Source organism: Lissotriton vulgaris, chromosome 4_1, assembly GCF_964263255.1.
Source record: "Lissotriton vulgaris chromosome 4_1, aLisVul1.2, whole genome shotgun sequence".
In the NCBI taxonomy this organism is placed as follows: Eukaryota; Metazoa; Chordata; class Amphibia; order Caudata; family Salamandridae; genus Lissotriton; species Lissotriton vulgaris.
The window spans coordinates 1951014946-1951030720 of record NC_141691.1 but is presented as its reverse complement, the minus strand read 5'-3'; the positions used below and the strand labels follow the sequence as shown (position 1 = coordinate 1951030720).

The window sequence follows — 15775 nt, the reverse complement described above, 5'->3', positions numbered from 1 at the left end:
TGTCCCGAATCCTGTTTTCTTGACAAGGCGAGATGCTCCGCTCAATGGTCAGCAGCCTGGAGCCAATGGACCAAACCTCATCTTCCAGGGATCCAGGTTTTCTTGACCCTTTTATGTGAGGAGAAAACTGGTGCTACTTATCCTGGAGAAAGCAGTGATATATGGTGTTATTTTTGTGTCAGTATCTGTTTTAAACACTTTTAAACAACAAGGGACCCCAATTAAGTCAGGCAGGGACCTCGGGGAACAATTTTATGGAAACAACAGTGGTCCCATGCTTACGTAATACAACACACCAAATAAATATAGACGAAATCGCTTCTATATTTTCAGAAGGGCATGTCCAGCCGGACAGAGGTCTTTCAGGTTTACTTAATAAACAAAATTCTTCAAAAAATAGACGTAGGAATACCTTCCACAATGCCCCTATGTGGTACACAAGCCTGTGCCCAACACTAACGGGGTGATCACAGTTGAAGAAAATAGGAAAGGTTCAAGGCAAAACAAACGTTTTTCTGTTTCCATATAAATTGTACAGAAAATATCAAGCTGCACCATTACATAAAATCAACCAATCAGATTTGTATCGGGTGCATAAGCAAGTCGACGGCGTTTCGGTTCCATCAAGAAATCATAGGAACCATCATCAGGACAGTTAAATACTTTGCCTTTACATTAAACCTCAATTTTGCCGAGGCGGAGCGCGTTAGGGCACAGATAGTAATTACTTCCTTGATGCCCGGACCAGTCGCCCACAATCAAGCGTCAGGTTTGGCCAGTTTACGCGATCGTAACCGGACGACGCCAGGGCAAGCCAAATGCTTCGGTCATGGAGTGTATCCCTGGCGTCATACGGTTTAGAAATGACTGGCGCCAGGGATACACTCCATGACCGAAGCATTTGGCTTGCCCTGGCGTCGTCCGGTTACGATCGCGTAAACTGGCCAAACCTGACGCTTGATTGTGGGCGACTGGTCCGGGCATCAAGGAAGTAATTACTATCTGTGCCCTAACGCGCTCCGCCTCGGCAAAATTGAGGTTTAATGTAAAGGCAAAGTATTTAACTGTCCTGATGATGGTTCCTATGATTTCTTGATGGAACCGAAACGCCGTCGACTTGCTTATGCACCCGATACAAATCTGATTGGTTGATTTCATGTAATGGTGCAGCTTGATATTTTCTGTACAATTTATATGGAAACAGAAAAACGTTTGTTTTGCCTTGAACCTTTCCTATTTTCTTCAACTGTGATCACCCCGTTAGTGTTGGGCACAGGCTTGTGTACCACATAGGGGCATTGTGGACGGTATTCCTACGTCTATTTTTTGAAGAATTTTGTTTATTAAGTAAACCTGAAAGACCTCTGTCCGGCTGGACATGCCCTTCTGAAAATATAGAAGCGATTTCGTCTATATTTATTTGGTGTGTTGTATTACGTAAGCATGGGACCACTGTTGTTTCCATAAAATAGTATCTGTTTTAAAAGCATTCTAGAATTCTTCCACTTGAAGCTGTATTCTAGATTGATATTCCCTGGAGGACGCTAGCTATGTTGACATGACCATTAATAATACTGTGTTCAAGGCATATGGGCTGCAGACCACACACTGTTGCATTAGATCACCATCTGGTGGTGGGCCCGGATGATTACACTTTGTTGTTGTCTTGGAAGAGTCTTTGTCTGGTAGGGGACTCCTCCCTTAGACCGTAGTGCGCATGGGCATCGACTCCATCCTCAGATGTGTTCATCGTTCAGTCCCGTTACCGATCTCTTTTCGAATCCATAAATCAATCTACAGCATCAATATCGTCTTCGACACTGATTCCGGTCGCCCGCGTCAAAGAGAGGAGTCACTTCTCCATTCCAGCGCTCGTCGGGGCCGTTGGGCCCAACTGCGCAGTTGGGCCTTTGGCTCATGGAAAGAACACCGTTCAAGAAGTGCCCTCAGTGTGGACACAAGTTTCCCCACACCGATCTGCATGACGTTTGCAACTTGTGCTTGTCTCCAGAGCACGAGAGTCGAGATTGTGAGGCCTGCCCTTCGTTCCGGTCCAAGAAAACAATCCGGGACCGTCGAGCTCGAAGAGCCATGGAGCAGTCATCATTGTCGACACCAGACCTCATCATTGACGAGTTGCCAATTGAGATAGACGGCGAAGAACAGCAAGAAAACTTCGCTTCTGAAGCAGAGGACTCAGCTTCCGGAGCCGAGGATCGATCCGAAGATGATGATCTTCTTCCAGCTGATCAACAGGTCGTAAGTAAGAGCATCGACCCTGTTCACCCCCCCATACCGGGACAGGCTTCGGTTCCACCCCCATCTTCGGGTCCGGGTGCACACCGATCGAAACCTTCCGACTCGCCCGCCTTTAGGCTCGGCAGCGAAGAGTATCAAAAAGCCTCCAGTCGACTCGGGCTCGAGCCAGTTTGTCGGTCCCGAAAAGCAGAAAGTGCTTAAGCCGAAGTCAACACGGGCACTGAAACACCCATCGATACCGAGAGTTACCGAACCGAAACCAAGTTCGGCACCAAATGAGGTTACGAAACCAAGTTCAGCACCGAAAGAGGTTCCCAAGGTTACAGAAACAAAAACGACTCCGGTAACTAAAAAAGCGGACCTGAAAGCAGTTTTCATACCGAAACACACTTCGGCACCAAAGGCAGACGAGTCTAAACACTCGGCAACAAAAGCTTTGGATCCAAAAAGCACAGATCAAAAGAAAAAACAAGAGAAGTCTTCGGAACCGAAACCAAGACCCGGTCCAAAGATAATAGACACTGTGAAGCCTAAACCTGTCGGCTCCAAAAAAGAGAAATCGGCGCTGAAAAAGGATTTACCAATAGAAGAGCTTTTCCAACCTGATGTAAGGCAAAAGACGCTAAAAATTCATCTAAAGACTGGACATGTGTACACAGTGCCAGAAAAGAGGAAAATGGAATGTCCTAAACCATCACCTGTTCCTCCAAAGAAGCATGTTCAAACTTCCCCTATAAGACTTCCTTCACCAGAAGTAGAAATACATGCAGATATTTCTCCTGTACATTCACCAACTAGCACACATAGCCTTATACCACAGGATGAGGATTATGGGGATACATACTCACAAGACAGTTATCATCAAATAGATGATATTAAAGACCCAGATGATATGGCTGGGCCATCAGGTGACCCATGGGAAGATTACAATGCACCAGATCTACCACAAGATGAGGCATACCCGTCTAGGCCATCTCCACCAGATTACACCATTGGGTTCACACAACTCATCCATAGAGAAGCTACTTTCCATGGAGTAGAGTTGCATACAGATCCAATAGAAGAAGACTTTCTTATGGATACACTGTTATTGTCACATAAAACCACAACCACACTTCCAATACTTAATGGAGTGGTAAGACACGCACCAGAAAAATTTAAAAACCCAGTCATGGCCAGGGTAATTGACCCCAGACTGGAAAAGAAATATAAAGCAGCTCCCTTGGATCCAGCATATATTAAGGGACAGTTGCCACTAGACTCACTGGTAGTGTCAAATGCGAGGAAAGGAGCCAACTCGCAGACAGCTGGGGATGCTCCAACCCCTGACAAAGAATCTAAGCTTTTAGAAGCTTCAGGGAAACGCACACTCACAAGCTGCCAATATATGGAGGATTGCTAACACTCAAGCTCGGTTAGCAAGATATGACAGAGCTCATTGTGATGAGTTAGAGTCACTCATGCAACACCTGCCAGAACAATATAAGGCTAGGGCTGCTGACTTAATACAAGAGGGCAAGGTTATAACTAATACCTCCATAAGATGCGCGCTAGACACTGCAGACACAGCATCTACAGAAGTAAATACAGGGGTACTGTTGTGCAGACATGCATGGCTACGAATCTCTGGGTTCAAACCAGAAGTACAAGCCAGTATATTAAACCAGCCATTTGACCAACAACATCTTTTCGGTCCAAATGTAGACAGTGCACTCAAAAAAATGAAAAAAGATACCGATACGGCAAACTCATTGGGAGCTTTACAAACACAAGCCCATAGACCTTCCTTTCGTCGCTCCTCATATAGGGGCGCCTGTAAAGGTTTCCAAACTGACAACACCTCCTCTACCTACAAACCTCCCAACCAAACCTCGTCCAGTAAGGGATATTATAGAGGAGGATATAGAGGGAACAACAATAAGGGCAGAGGCAAAAACAACCGCAACGCCTCTACTCCCAAACATTGACTTCCCTTCCATCCCCCCAGACCATTCCACTCCGATCGGGGGAAGATTACAACAGTTCCTACCTGTCTGGAACTCCATCACTATTTACAGGTAGGTGAGACAAATAATTCAGTCAGGTTATTGCCTGGAGCTCACTTGCAATCCTCCAACAATACCACCAAGACAACGTCCCATGTCACAGGAACACCTCTTACTATTAAGACAAGAGGTGGAATCACTACTGCAAAAGAATGCAACAGAACCAGTACCAAAAGAACATCAGAACACAGGGGTTTCCTCCCTTTATTTTCTCATACCCCAAAAAAATGGGTCTCTCAGACCAATTCTAGATCTACAACCCCTAAACATGTACAAACATTCAGACCAATTTCATATGGTCACATTACAACAGGTCCTACCGTTACTAGAGAAAGGCGACTTCCTTGCCACATTAGACCTCAAGGACGCCTACTTCCACATTCCCATTCATCAGTCTCACAGAAAGTACCTAAGGTTTGTACTAGAAGGTCAGCACTACCAATTCAAGGTGTTCAACTTCGGAGTAACAACAGCACCTCGAGTGTTCAAAAAGTGTCTAGCACTAGTAGCTGCACACTTAAGCAGGGACAACATTCACGTATTCCCATATCTCGACGACTGGTTAATGAAATCCAAGTCATACAACCAATGTGTACAGCACATGCATCAGACAATCTGCCTGCTGCACAACTTAGGGTTTACAGTGAATCAAAAGAAGTCACATATACAACCGTCCCTATCTCAACAGTATCTAGGTGCCACAATATCCACACTTATGGAACTCTGCTCACCATATACCTTGCCTATGTGACTCTCTAGTATATCCAGTCTTATCCCCTCCCTATGTATATATAGATAACTCTAATCACTAGTGTATGCAGTAGACCTCTGTACTATCTACCATTCCTATGTGTCCATTAGAGTATATCCGGTCTTATCCCTTCCTATGTATATAGAGATAACTCTAATGACTAGTCTCCTAGACACCATATACCACCCCTATGCGTCGCTTAGAGTTTAACCAGTCATATCCCTCCTATGTGTATGTAGTTGACTCTTATCACTAGTGTTTGCAGTGGTCCTTTGTACTCTCTACCACCCCTATGTGACCCTTAGAATGTTTCCAGTCATATCCCTCCTGTAGATAGAAGATAACTCTAATGACTAGTATCCATGTGATTTTTAGATTGTATCCTTGTGTATCCCCTCCCTTGATTAGAGTTATAGCTTTAACGACTAGTCGCCTGTGTGACTGTTGGAATATAGCCAGGTGTATCCCTTCCCCCGTGTGAAGAGATAACCCTATTCACTAGAACAAAAAGAAATGTGTTCCTGAAATGTGTAACGTAACTGATTCTATGTAAAGTGCTTTGATAACATGTAACGGAACTGGTGCTATGTAAAGCGCTTTGATAACCTAATCGGTTCAAGTTCCTGAAATGTGCAACGTAACTGATTCTATGTAAAGTGCTGTGATAACATGTAACGGAACTGGTGCTATGTAAAGCGCTCTGATAACCTAATCGGTTCAAGTTCGCGCTATAGAAAACTCTAAAAATAAATAAATAAATAAATAAATAAATAGATACTTCCAAGGCAATAGCGTACCCCAACTTAGTAAGAATACAAGCTATGCAGACTCATCAAAAAATTCCAGCCACAACACTCACTACAAGCTTGAGTGTTCATGCAGCTAATAGGAATGATGGCATCTTGCATTCTCATAGTACCAAAGGCTCGACATTAAATAACAGAGCTGGTGGTGGTAGACGACCGGACGCATCGCTCTCTGCAATAGTGGAACTCCAAAAACATTTCCAAGGGCCGGCCGTTTATAGAACCTGTTCCACAAATCATACTGACCACAGACGCATCTCTCACTGAATGGGGAGCGCATTTACAAAGTCACACAGTACAAGGTACGTGGACAATGAAACAAAAAGTACTCCACATAAATTATCTGGAGTTACTAGCAATCTTTCAAGCTCTAAAATCGTTCCATCATTACATATCAAACAAAGCTGTACTAGTCCGGACTGACAATAGGACAGCAATGTATTACATTCAAAAGCAAGGAGGGACACACTCCCTACAGCTCTCCCGCTGGCGCAGTGCATTTGGAGATGGGCAATCCCTCAAAACATTTTTCTATTAGCAGAACATCTACCAGGAGTTCACAATCAATTAGCAGATCTGTTAGGTCGTCGGAGACAACAGATATACGAATGGGAGCTTCATCCTCAAGTTCTTCAGCCATTTTTTCAACAGTGGGGACAACCAGAGATAGATCTGTTTGCCACACACCTCAACTACAAATGCCCAAGCTTCGCCGTCGGATACCCACACCCATTATCCAAAGGCAATGCGGTATGGATGAACTGGTCAAACAAATTTGCGTACGCTTTTCCACCTCTCCCACTAATTCCATTAGTGGTACTCAAACTATGGCAACATTCTCTTACATTGATTCTCATATCACCAATATGGGCCAAACAACCATCGTACACAACGCTACTACAGCTCACTGTAGTTCCACATCACAAACTAAAACTCTCCCCACATTTACTAACACAGAACCATGGAGAGATTATGCATCCAGACAAAGATCTAATTTAGCGTATTCCTCAATCAGATTACATCTTGCTGCTATAGCAGCATATCTCCAAAACAGACAACATTTGTCATTGTTTAGAGTACCTGCAATCAAAGCGTTTATGGAAGGGCTTAAATGAATAATTCCTCCCAGAATTCCACCTTCTCCAGTATGGAATTTAAATATTGTTCTCACAAGACTTATGGGTCCACCCTTTGAACCATTGCATAAGTGTGAGTTACAGTTTCTTACATGGAAAGTTGCTTTTTTAGTAGCAGTTACCTCACTAAGAAGAGTGAGTGAGATCCAGGCATTAACAATTCAAGAACCATTTATACAACTTCATCATAATAAAGTGGTTCTCAAAACAAATCCAAAGTTTCTGCCAAAGGTCATTTCACCGTTCCATCTCAACCAATCAATTGAGTTGCCAGTATCTTTTCCACAACCGCAAACGGTTGCAGAAAGAGCTCTACACACATTAGATGTAAAAAGAGCAATTCTATACTACATCGATAGGACAAAAACTTTCCGTAAGACTAAAAAACTGTTTGTGTCATTTTCACCTCCACATAAAGGCAATCCTATTTCTAAATCAGGCACTGCTAGATGGATTGTTAAGTGTATTCAAATTTGTTACCAAAAAGTAAAACGCACTCTATCCATTCCTCCTAGAGCTCATTCTACCCGTAAGTTAGGAACATCTATGGCATTCTTAGGAAACATAACATTAGATGATATCTGCAAAGCAGATACATGGTCTACTACGCACACATTTACAAAACATTACTGTGTAAATGTGAAAGCAAAACAACAAGCAAGTGTGGGCCAGGCTGAACTTAAAACATTATTTCAAACTACTGCAGCAGATGTGGGTGACCGCCGCTAAGGGAGAAACTGCTGTGCAATCTATGCAACAGTGTGTGGTCTGCAGCCCATATGCCTCGAACGGAAAATGCTACTTACCAGTATGCATCTGTTCTTGGCATGTAGGGCTGCAGAACCACACACGCCAACCCGCCTCCCCGGCTACCCAGATCTGTTCCAGTATTATCTTATTTAGATACACAATACATGGTAATCCTTATCTATTCTGATACAACTCCATAATTTGCCCAATAGTGAAAACAATCTGAGGATGGAGTCGATGCCCAGGCGCACTACTGTCTAAGGGAGGAGTCACCTACCAGACAAAGACTCTTCCAAGACAACAACAAAGTGTAATCATCCGGGCCCACCACCAGATGGTGATCTAATGCAATGGTGTGTGGTTATGCAGCCCTACATGCCAAGAACAAATGCATACTGGTAAGTAGCATTTTCCTTTTGTTCTAGGCATCTCTTATAATAATTTCCAGACTCTTACTCAGGGCTGCACTTATATCTGTTGTACATAGTAAAAACAATACACTGCATAGCAGTGATCAGAGATGGGCAAGAGTGAATAGGTTGTGTCTTCGATCCTGCTCTAAACCTAATATATGTTTAAAATAGAAGAGCAATATTATGTATTATTTCTTAATATGTACAATATTCTGAGTTTATGAACCTAGTTTCCTCTTAATTTGCAAAAAAAATCCTCAATTTTTCTTTTCTATTTTAAATCGATTATGAATGAAATGCTGTTGTGTATTTTGTAATGGATTTTTTCCAAAATAATTATTGGGTGGTTCAATTAATTTACACATTACAATTACATACTTACATGTGGGAGTGGAGCTTTTCATCTGCTTAATGTGTTTGGAGGGGGAAGTATCGTATACTACACACTAATAAACTAATAATAATTATCACACCATGGTTTTGACAATGGTTTGCATACTGAGCAGATGTCACCCATATTGTCTGTTATTCAGTATTTCTGCAATAATGCGTCAAGCCAGTGACTTCCATCAGAGTGTTTTTATATACCAAGGAAGCGTTACCTTTTCAGTTAACTTGGTATTCAACAGTTTTTAACTATTGTTGTTTTGTAGGCAAAAACACTAAGGAAATTAATCCAGCAGACGTTTCGACAATTTGCCAACCTAAATCGGGAAGAAAGTATTTTGAAATTTTTTGAGATCCTCTCTCCGGTTTACAGATTTGACAAGGAATGCTTCAAATGTGCTCTGGGTGTAAGTATAAAACTCAATTAAACAGCGCGTATAGCTAAACAAGTGGTGCTTTTCAGTTTTGTTGTTCTGTAAGAGATTTTGGGTCCTTAGTTATTTTGTAAGAGATTTGGGGTATTTTTGCTTCTGCTTTTTTAAAAATAAATAAAAGAAACAAATGCTGGCATCGACTGAGCTGTAAATAAATACTCAAAAAGCTAGTGATTGTGTTGATAAATCAAAGTGTTGAGTGAGTAGTATACTAGTTGATTAGCAAGGCAAGTCATTTTCAAAAATCCACTTAGAACGAAAGCACAGAAGATGCTGTTTATGGCCTCGTGCTAACAAGACATTGTTTTTGTCTCCTGCTCTTTATCTTTACCTTCACATACACAGTCCAGTTGGATTATCTCAGTCGAGCTGGCCATTGGCCCAGAAGAAGGAATCAGTTACCTGACAGACAAAGGTTCAAATGTAAGTATCTTTGCGGTGCTCAATCTCTAACTTAATTTGGTTAAACTTTCCAGTGGGTGTTCTCAGGCACAATTAACAGGTTATCTTTGATTCTTCTTTTGACATTAAGGGTGACTTTACAAAATGTCATTTTTTTCTCTTTTCAGCTGTAGCCCCTTAAGCCGTGTTTGTATGTTTGTTTGTATTTATGTTTGTCCTGACTACTTGTAAGACTGAAGATTGCATTGGGCTAGCCCTGAGACACAAAGCACGACTTTAACTAACAGTTATTTCAGGTATTATTGCACCCATTAAAGTGCTTTCGACCCACTGCATCTGTCTTATTTCTTGGAACGTGCAGTTTTACCTTTAGTTTTTAAAGATAAATAGACACTAATTTGATTTCATAATATGAGCTATGTTATACCCATGAAACCCCGGTCAATAAAATAACTCCTTTACTGGGGTATTGTTTTTTTAGGAGATGCTCTGTGGGGCAGCTTGAAAGGTTGGACAAACGGAGGGTTGAGTGTATATATTTCTACCTCAGTTGCTCATGAAAGCTCTTTGATGTTCCTTGATGTCGAAAGTAGATGTAGTCCGGTTGTAGAACTAACTTTTAAAGGGACTGGAGACATTGGCACCCTGTTCTAGTTCAATATTTATCTGCATCTCTCAGCTAAAGAGGAGTCCAAGAATGAATAAGGGCTCCAATGTCCTACCGGCGGAGATCTGTAAACGTACATTTTTCAATAATGGAGCCTCATATACTGGCAATGCTGCCGAAGGGAAGCTCTCCTCCCGGATCTGCGACATGCAACGATTGTAGTACTTCCCAAGCCAGGAAAAACTCAAAGGCGTACATCCTACCGACCAATCTTCCTTTCAAACACAGAGGTCAAACTCCTGGCAAAGGTACTGGCGCTCTGCTTGGTGCACGTCATCCCCACTCTGATGCACGGAGACCAGACTGGTTTCATACCTGGCAGAGCCTGCTGAAACTCTATTGCTGACTAGATCACATCAGTGCCATGCAGTGGCCCCTGGTCTTGTTCGTGGTGGATGTGGAGAAGGCCTTCAACTCCATCAGTTGACAGTATAACATTTGGGTCCTGCAGAGACTAGGTTTTGGCCCGAAGTACTGTAGCTGGCTATGACTCCTATAGAGCCACCCTGTGGCACGGGTGAGAGTCAACGAGGTGATTTAGAGAGAGTTCCTATTGGGAAGGGGTGCCCCTTGTTGCCAATACTATTTGCACTATGTCTGGAGCCGCTGGCAATGTAGCGGAGAATTTGGGTGGACATAGTGAGTTTCCCGGAAGTAACAAACAAATATTTAAAAGTATCATTATATGCAGATTACATATTGTTAAATCTCGCTGAACCAGCGATAACCTTGCTGGTGGTCCTGAGGGGGGTGGTCACGACGGAGATCTTTCGCTACATGGGAATCGAAATAACACGTGAGCGTGCACTGTTCCTCAAACGAAATTTGGAGGTGGTATACTGAAGATTCCGGAAAGACATGGCCCGCTGGAGACGTCTGTGCCTCTCGATTATGGTTAGCAGCCTTTTTTTTAAAGGATAGCATTTGCAAAATTCTTATACATACTTCAGCATTTCCTTTGGCCCATGCTGGAGACATTCTTCGCAAGGGTGGAGACAGCTGTGTGTATCCTCTTGTGAGATGGGGCGCCCCCCGCATTGCTCTTCACACTTAATGCAGATCAGTATAAAATGGCTGTATTTCACTGCCAGACCTCAGGGCATACTACTGGGCAGCTGAACTGCAAGCCATGAATGAATGGTGCTCCACGCCTAGAGATGACCCGGCTCATAGACTGAAGTGACACTTGATGGAAAATAAGTCCCATATACTCTAAATTTACGAAGGACACGCCAGATCTGCACTACCTGGTCCAACAAAGGCCTCTCTCAAGGCATGGGATTAAGCAACAGCTTCGTTGGATTGGAAGGGAAGGTTTACTCGGACAACTCCTCTGGTTGGCCAAAAATCTTAGACAGCTTCCTGACATGAAGCCCTGGGACCGCTTAGGCATCTCAACTCTCGGCGACCTTGCGGGAAGGGAGGGTTTGAAATCCTTCCTAGATCTTTTGGTAAGAGATGCAATTACGAGGCGCACAATTCCTCAGATACCTACAAGTTAGACATGCACTACATGCCACAGGAGTGGACTGGGAGGAGGTGCTAGAATCAGCCTTGTGGAGAGTAGAATGCTCTCTGAGTAAATGACATTCAAGGCCATCTCCAGCATACATCGTACACTCATAAATAATAGACCCGACAAAGTGCGGGCTCTTAGAGATAAATGGGAGGACCTAAGCCCAATGAAGGACATAGACTGGGAGGCGGCCTTGATGCACCCCAGGAAGGTGACTATAAAAAAGAGCTTAAGACTCATACAACTGTAGGTTCTCCAGGGGGTTTATTATCATAGGCAAATGCTGTTCAATATGGGCAGGGTGAAGTCCCCTATGTGTTTACGGTGTGGAGAGGGGGGGGGGGGGGCACTATTTTCCATACAGTATGGGACTTTCCACATATTGATTTACATTTACATACAAGGCCTCCTGGGAGAAGTGGACCTTACGAGGAAACAGCTCCCTGGTTTTTGTCCTAGCGAAGAGAGAAATTGCTGAGGGGTGGCACACCCCAAGCCCCCCCTCATTGACTCAGTGGGTGAGGGGGGTGATGCTGTTTATGGAGTACGAGAGAGTTAGTCTACACTGTGAGAGGTTGCCCATAGAAATTTCACTTAGTGAGGGGCCCAGGGAGAGAACATTTTGGCCTCGAGTGGCTCCCGGAAATCAACTAGAACACCAGAGTGCATGGCACTGTTTCTCTTGGAGAATCCAGCCCCTCTACGCTGTAACCCTATTGTCCGTCAACCTGAGAAGGGTAGTACAACAGAGACCCATAATGGATGGAGACGGAAAGTCTCTCAGGAGTCAGAGGGGTTCCTCAAAGCACAAGTGAATGTTTCTGCAAGTATGCACAACGTATGTAGACTGTACAAAAATGGTGGAATGTTTTTTTTTTACTCTTCTCAGTGATGTTATGATTGTAAAAACATTCAAAACAGTCAAAAATGCACAAGAGCTCAGACATACTATATATTCGCTGTCTACTGGCCAGAACAAGGTTTGCCTTCTGTTAACTGGTGATTTTAATCTCAACCTTGCCTAAAATACATTTCTTGGCGCAGAGACTTAAAAGGGAATTAACACCACTCCATTTGTTAAGTCTTAAAACTTTAAATGGGAGATGGGCTGAGTGTTCCTATCAACTATACATATTATTGTTCCTTTAGGAAAGTGGTGTTGGACTATACATTTGTGTCCGCCTTTGACTACTTTTCAGTGTTTGATATAATTCATAGAATACAACAGTGATCATTTTGCATCCTTAGGTTTACTCCGAGGTATAAAGAAATTAGAAATATAGGTGCCTTACATTCATTCATAAGGTTAAGCACATCCAGTCTGGAGATTTAGCGAGGGCACGATAAAGCTAGGCTAGCTTCTTACGAAATGACCAAATTGCTTGTTAGCTTTTTAAACTGTGAGTAACGATCCTCCCTAAAGGTATAACAGGTTGCCACATTTGGTTTAGTACATTCTTATAAATGAAGTTTGGCCTTTATCTAGATGTGAAACTTCAAAAGAGGCAATGTATGAGCAAAAGGGTTCAATGCACGCATCATACGCCAAATGGGATCTGTTAACAAAAAACAAGGGTGCTTAGGAAATTGCCAGACACACTGGTCTCACTGTCTAGGATTAAAGCATTTAGCAAAAACTATAAATCATTATAGTGGGCCCATAAGGGGAGTATTTGAAAGACAGTGAGAAACCATACTTCATATTTGTAAAGATGGCTGCCCAAAGAGATTCTGGTCATTAATTAATTAAACGGCGATCTAGGAGCCACCTGTAGGACGCTACATTCTGGGTAAGTTGTGGGGGGGACATATAAATATGTTAAATGTTGATGGCACTGCCATCTGAGACTCTTTATTCCAGAACATTCCATTATAACTGTAGCGGTAAAGGACTGATTAAATCTTCTAGAATTGATTGTGTCCCAGGCTCTAATGGGATTTCTGATAGTGTATTTTATTTTTTGGGCCAAGTGATTATCTCCATTGTATACTTTGAAGCTCACATCATTAACCCCTGTTTGAGAGGATTTATTGTTCATTCTGTTTACATTAAAAGCGACCACAGTTTAGTACAAAGTTAAAAACTGATAGCCCTGTTGGAGGTTATGACTCGTTAGAATGCATGTATCCTCTTGAGAAATATGCCAATGAATTAAACTTACCTCCTCTCCATCAAATGGGGTTCAGAGTAAATAGCAGTAATTTAGCTATCACCTAAGCACTATCAGTGTTGATTTATAATGCTACTAGCAACACTGTAGTTTATCTGTTTCATTGATGATTGGTTGACTTTCGATAGAGTTTATCAGGGTCTGAAAGAAATCTATGCGCATGCCGAGTAAGTCTGAAAATGTTAATTAACAGAAGAAAACTATTTTGTGGATCATAGAGCTGGCTGAAACCCAGTGAGCATAAAAGCCAAAGCACAGATGTGTGGAATAGAAATGTGTTTGCTTTTTTACACACAGCTCCCATGGTGATTGTGTGACGAAACCTAAACAAAGGCGCTAAACAGGTGCAAAAACTAAAATTGTGTGATAGTACACACTTGACCATTACACTGATTGAAAATATTAAACTTTTCACAGCTGTTGAAGCTATTGAGGAATTCTCATCTACAATGCTGGGTATGAGGATGAGGCTTTACACATCAGAGATGGGCACAACTTGTTAGCAGTGGTTTACAACATGGTTGCCGCCATGTTACGCTAAGACAATATCTATAAATTCCACTCAGTCATAATGTGGTCTAAATTCACAATGTGGGGTATTCCATCCTCATTGCAGACAGCTATCCTATCTTTGTATTGAAATACATAGTACCATGTTTAGCTGGCTAAAAGCCGCCACCGTTCTGAGAGTATTTCGACAAATGGCGTAGAAAAACAGGATCGCTTCCTCACACCTCTGTTATTCACCCTTTACACAGCTGACATAGTATTTAAAATTTTGAAAGCAAGTTCCAATGCTCCCAGTCTGGGTACAAGCTGTATGAAAGTATTTCAGTTTGCTGATTATACTAATGTAATGGATCGCACAGCTCTAGGTTTGCAGCACTCCTTAATTTCTTTCAGAGCCTAAAATGTAAGAACTTATTATTTGTTAGCAACAGAAAATCTGTGGAGCTTGTACTTAGCAGGAATATTGCAGGATAAGTTACCTCGTATATTGGTGATGCGATACAGGATAGAATGCAAAATATAAATATTTGGGGTGTGAGTTGTGAGGACGCCATGCAAAAAAATCAGTTTTGTACATCTGAAAATAAGAGCACATTTATTAATGCACTAGCAGCCCGCCCCGACGTTGTCCGGGGCAGAAGGGGGCTGGGGGCAGCACCGCTGCATGAGACGTGCAGCAGAGCGGCCAGCAGCGGGAGCAGCAGAGCGTACTTTCCAGCATCACGTGCGCAGGGTGTTGTTTCCTTGCCCCCGTTTCCTTGCTCCTGGCCGCTTCTTCCCACGCTCCTGTCCGGACTCCGGAGGCTGTCGGTTTGGCACTCCTGTCCGCTTCTGCCCACGCTCCTGTCCGCTCTTGGCATGTCGGACTCCGGAGTCTGTCGGTTCGGCGCTCCTGTCCTGCACGCTTCTGCCCACGCTCCTGTCTGGACTCCGGAGGCTGTCGGTTTGGCGCTCCAGCCCGCTTCTGCCCACGCTCCTGTCCGCTCTTGGCATGTCGGACTCCGGAGTCTGTCGATTCGGCGCTCCTGTCCTGTCCGCTTCTGGCCACGCTCCTGTCCGCTCTCCGAGCACTTTACTACTTTACTAAAATAGCGGACCCGTGATTGTGATGTCAGCACGCATAAAACGCACACGCCCACCACAGACATGGCTCTACTTCCAAGGGACTACTTTCTGAGAGAACGTACTTTGCCCTTCTAAGGTATATTTTTTTATGGTACATAGCCTATGTCCATCTGCTTACCCTGATGTTTCCTATGATGTATTGGGTGTTTTGTGTTTTGATTGGCGCTGTGGTTCCCGAGTTTACCTGGCTCAAAGGATTGTGTTCTCGCTTTATAATAGTAGTATAGATGACATGCGTCTGCTTTATAACCGCTTATATTTCCCTGACATTATCACAATTCCATCTGTTACAGCAGCTAAATGTATCCCTTCTCTTATTCATGGCTACACTGTAAAATGGTTGGATTTAATTCGTCGTTCTGCTTTCAGATTGATTTTCAGACTTCCTCGATCTGGTTTTCTA

The 15775-nt window shown here is 43.1% G+C and overlaps 1 protein-coding gene across 6 annotated transcripts in view; it reads left to right on the top strand.

Annotated features, from left to right (window-relative positions):
• The window catches only part of PTK2 (protein tyrosine kinase 2), an 878302-nt gene that overhangs the window by 469469 nt on the left and 393058 nt on the right, over positions 1-15775 (top strand). For all 6 annotated transcript variants that reach the window (XM_086966271.1, XM_086966270.1, XM_086966268.1 and 3 more), the window contains 2 exons: positions 8814-8954; positions 9327-9404. In XM_086966271.1, coding sequence (XP_086822397.1) covers positions 8814-8954; positions 9327-9404 — 219 coding nt within the window. The remainder of the gene's footprint in view (positions 1-8813; positions 8955-9326; positions 9405-15775) is intronic.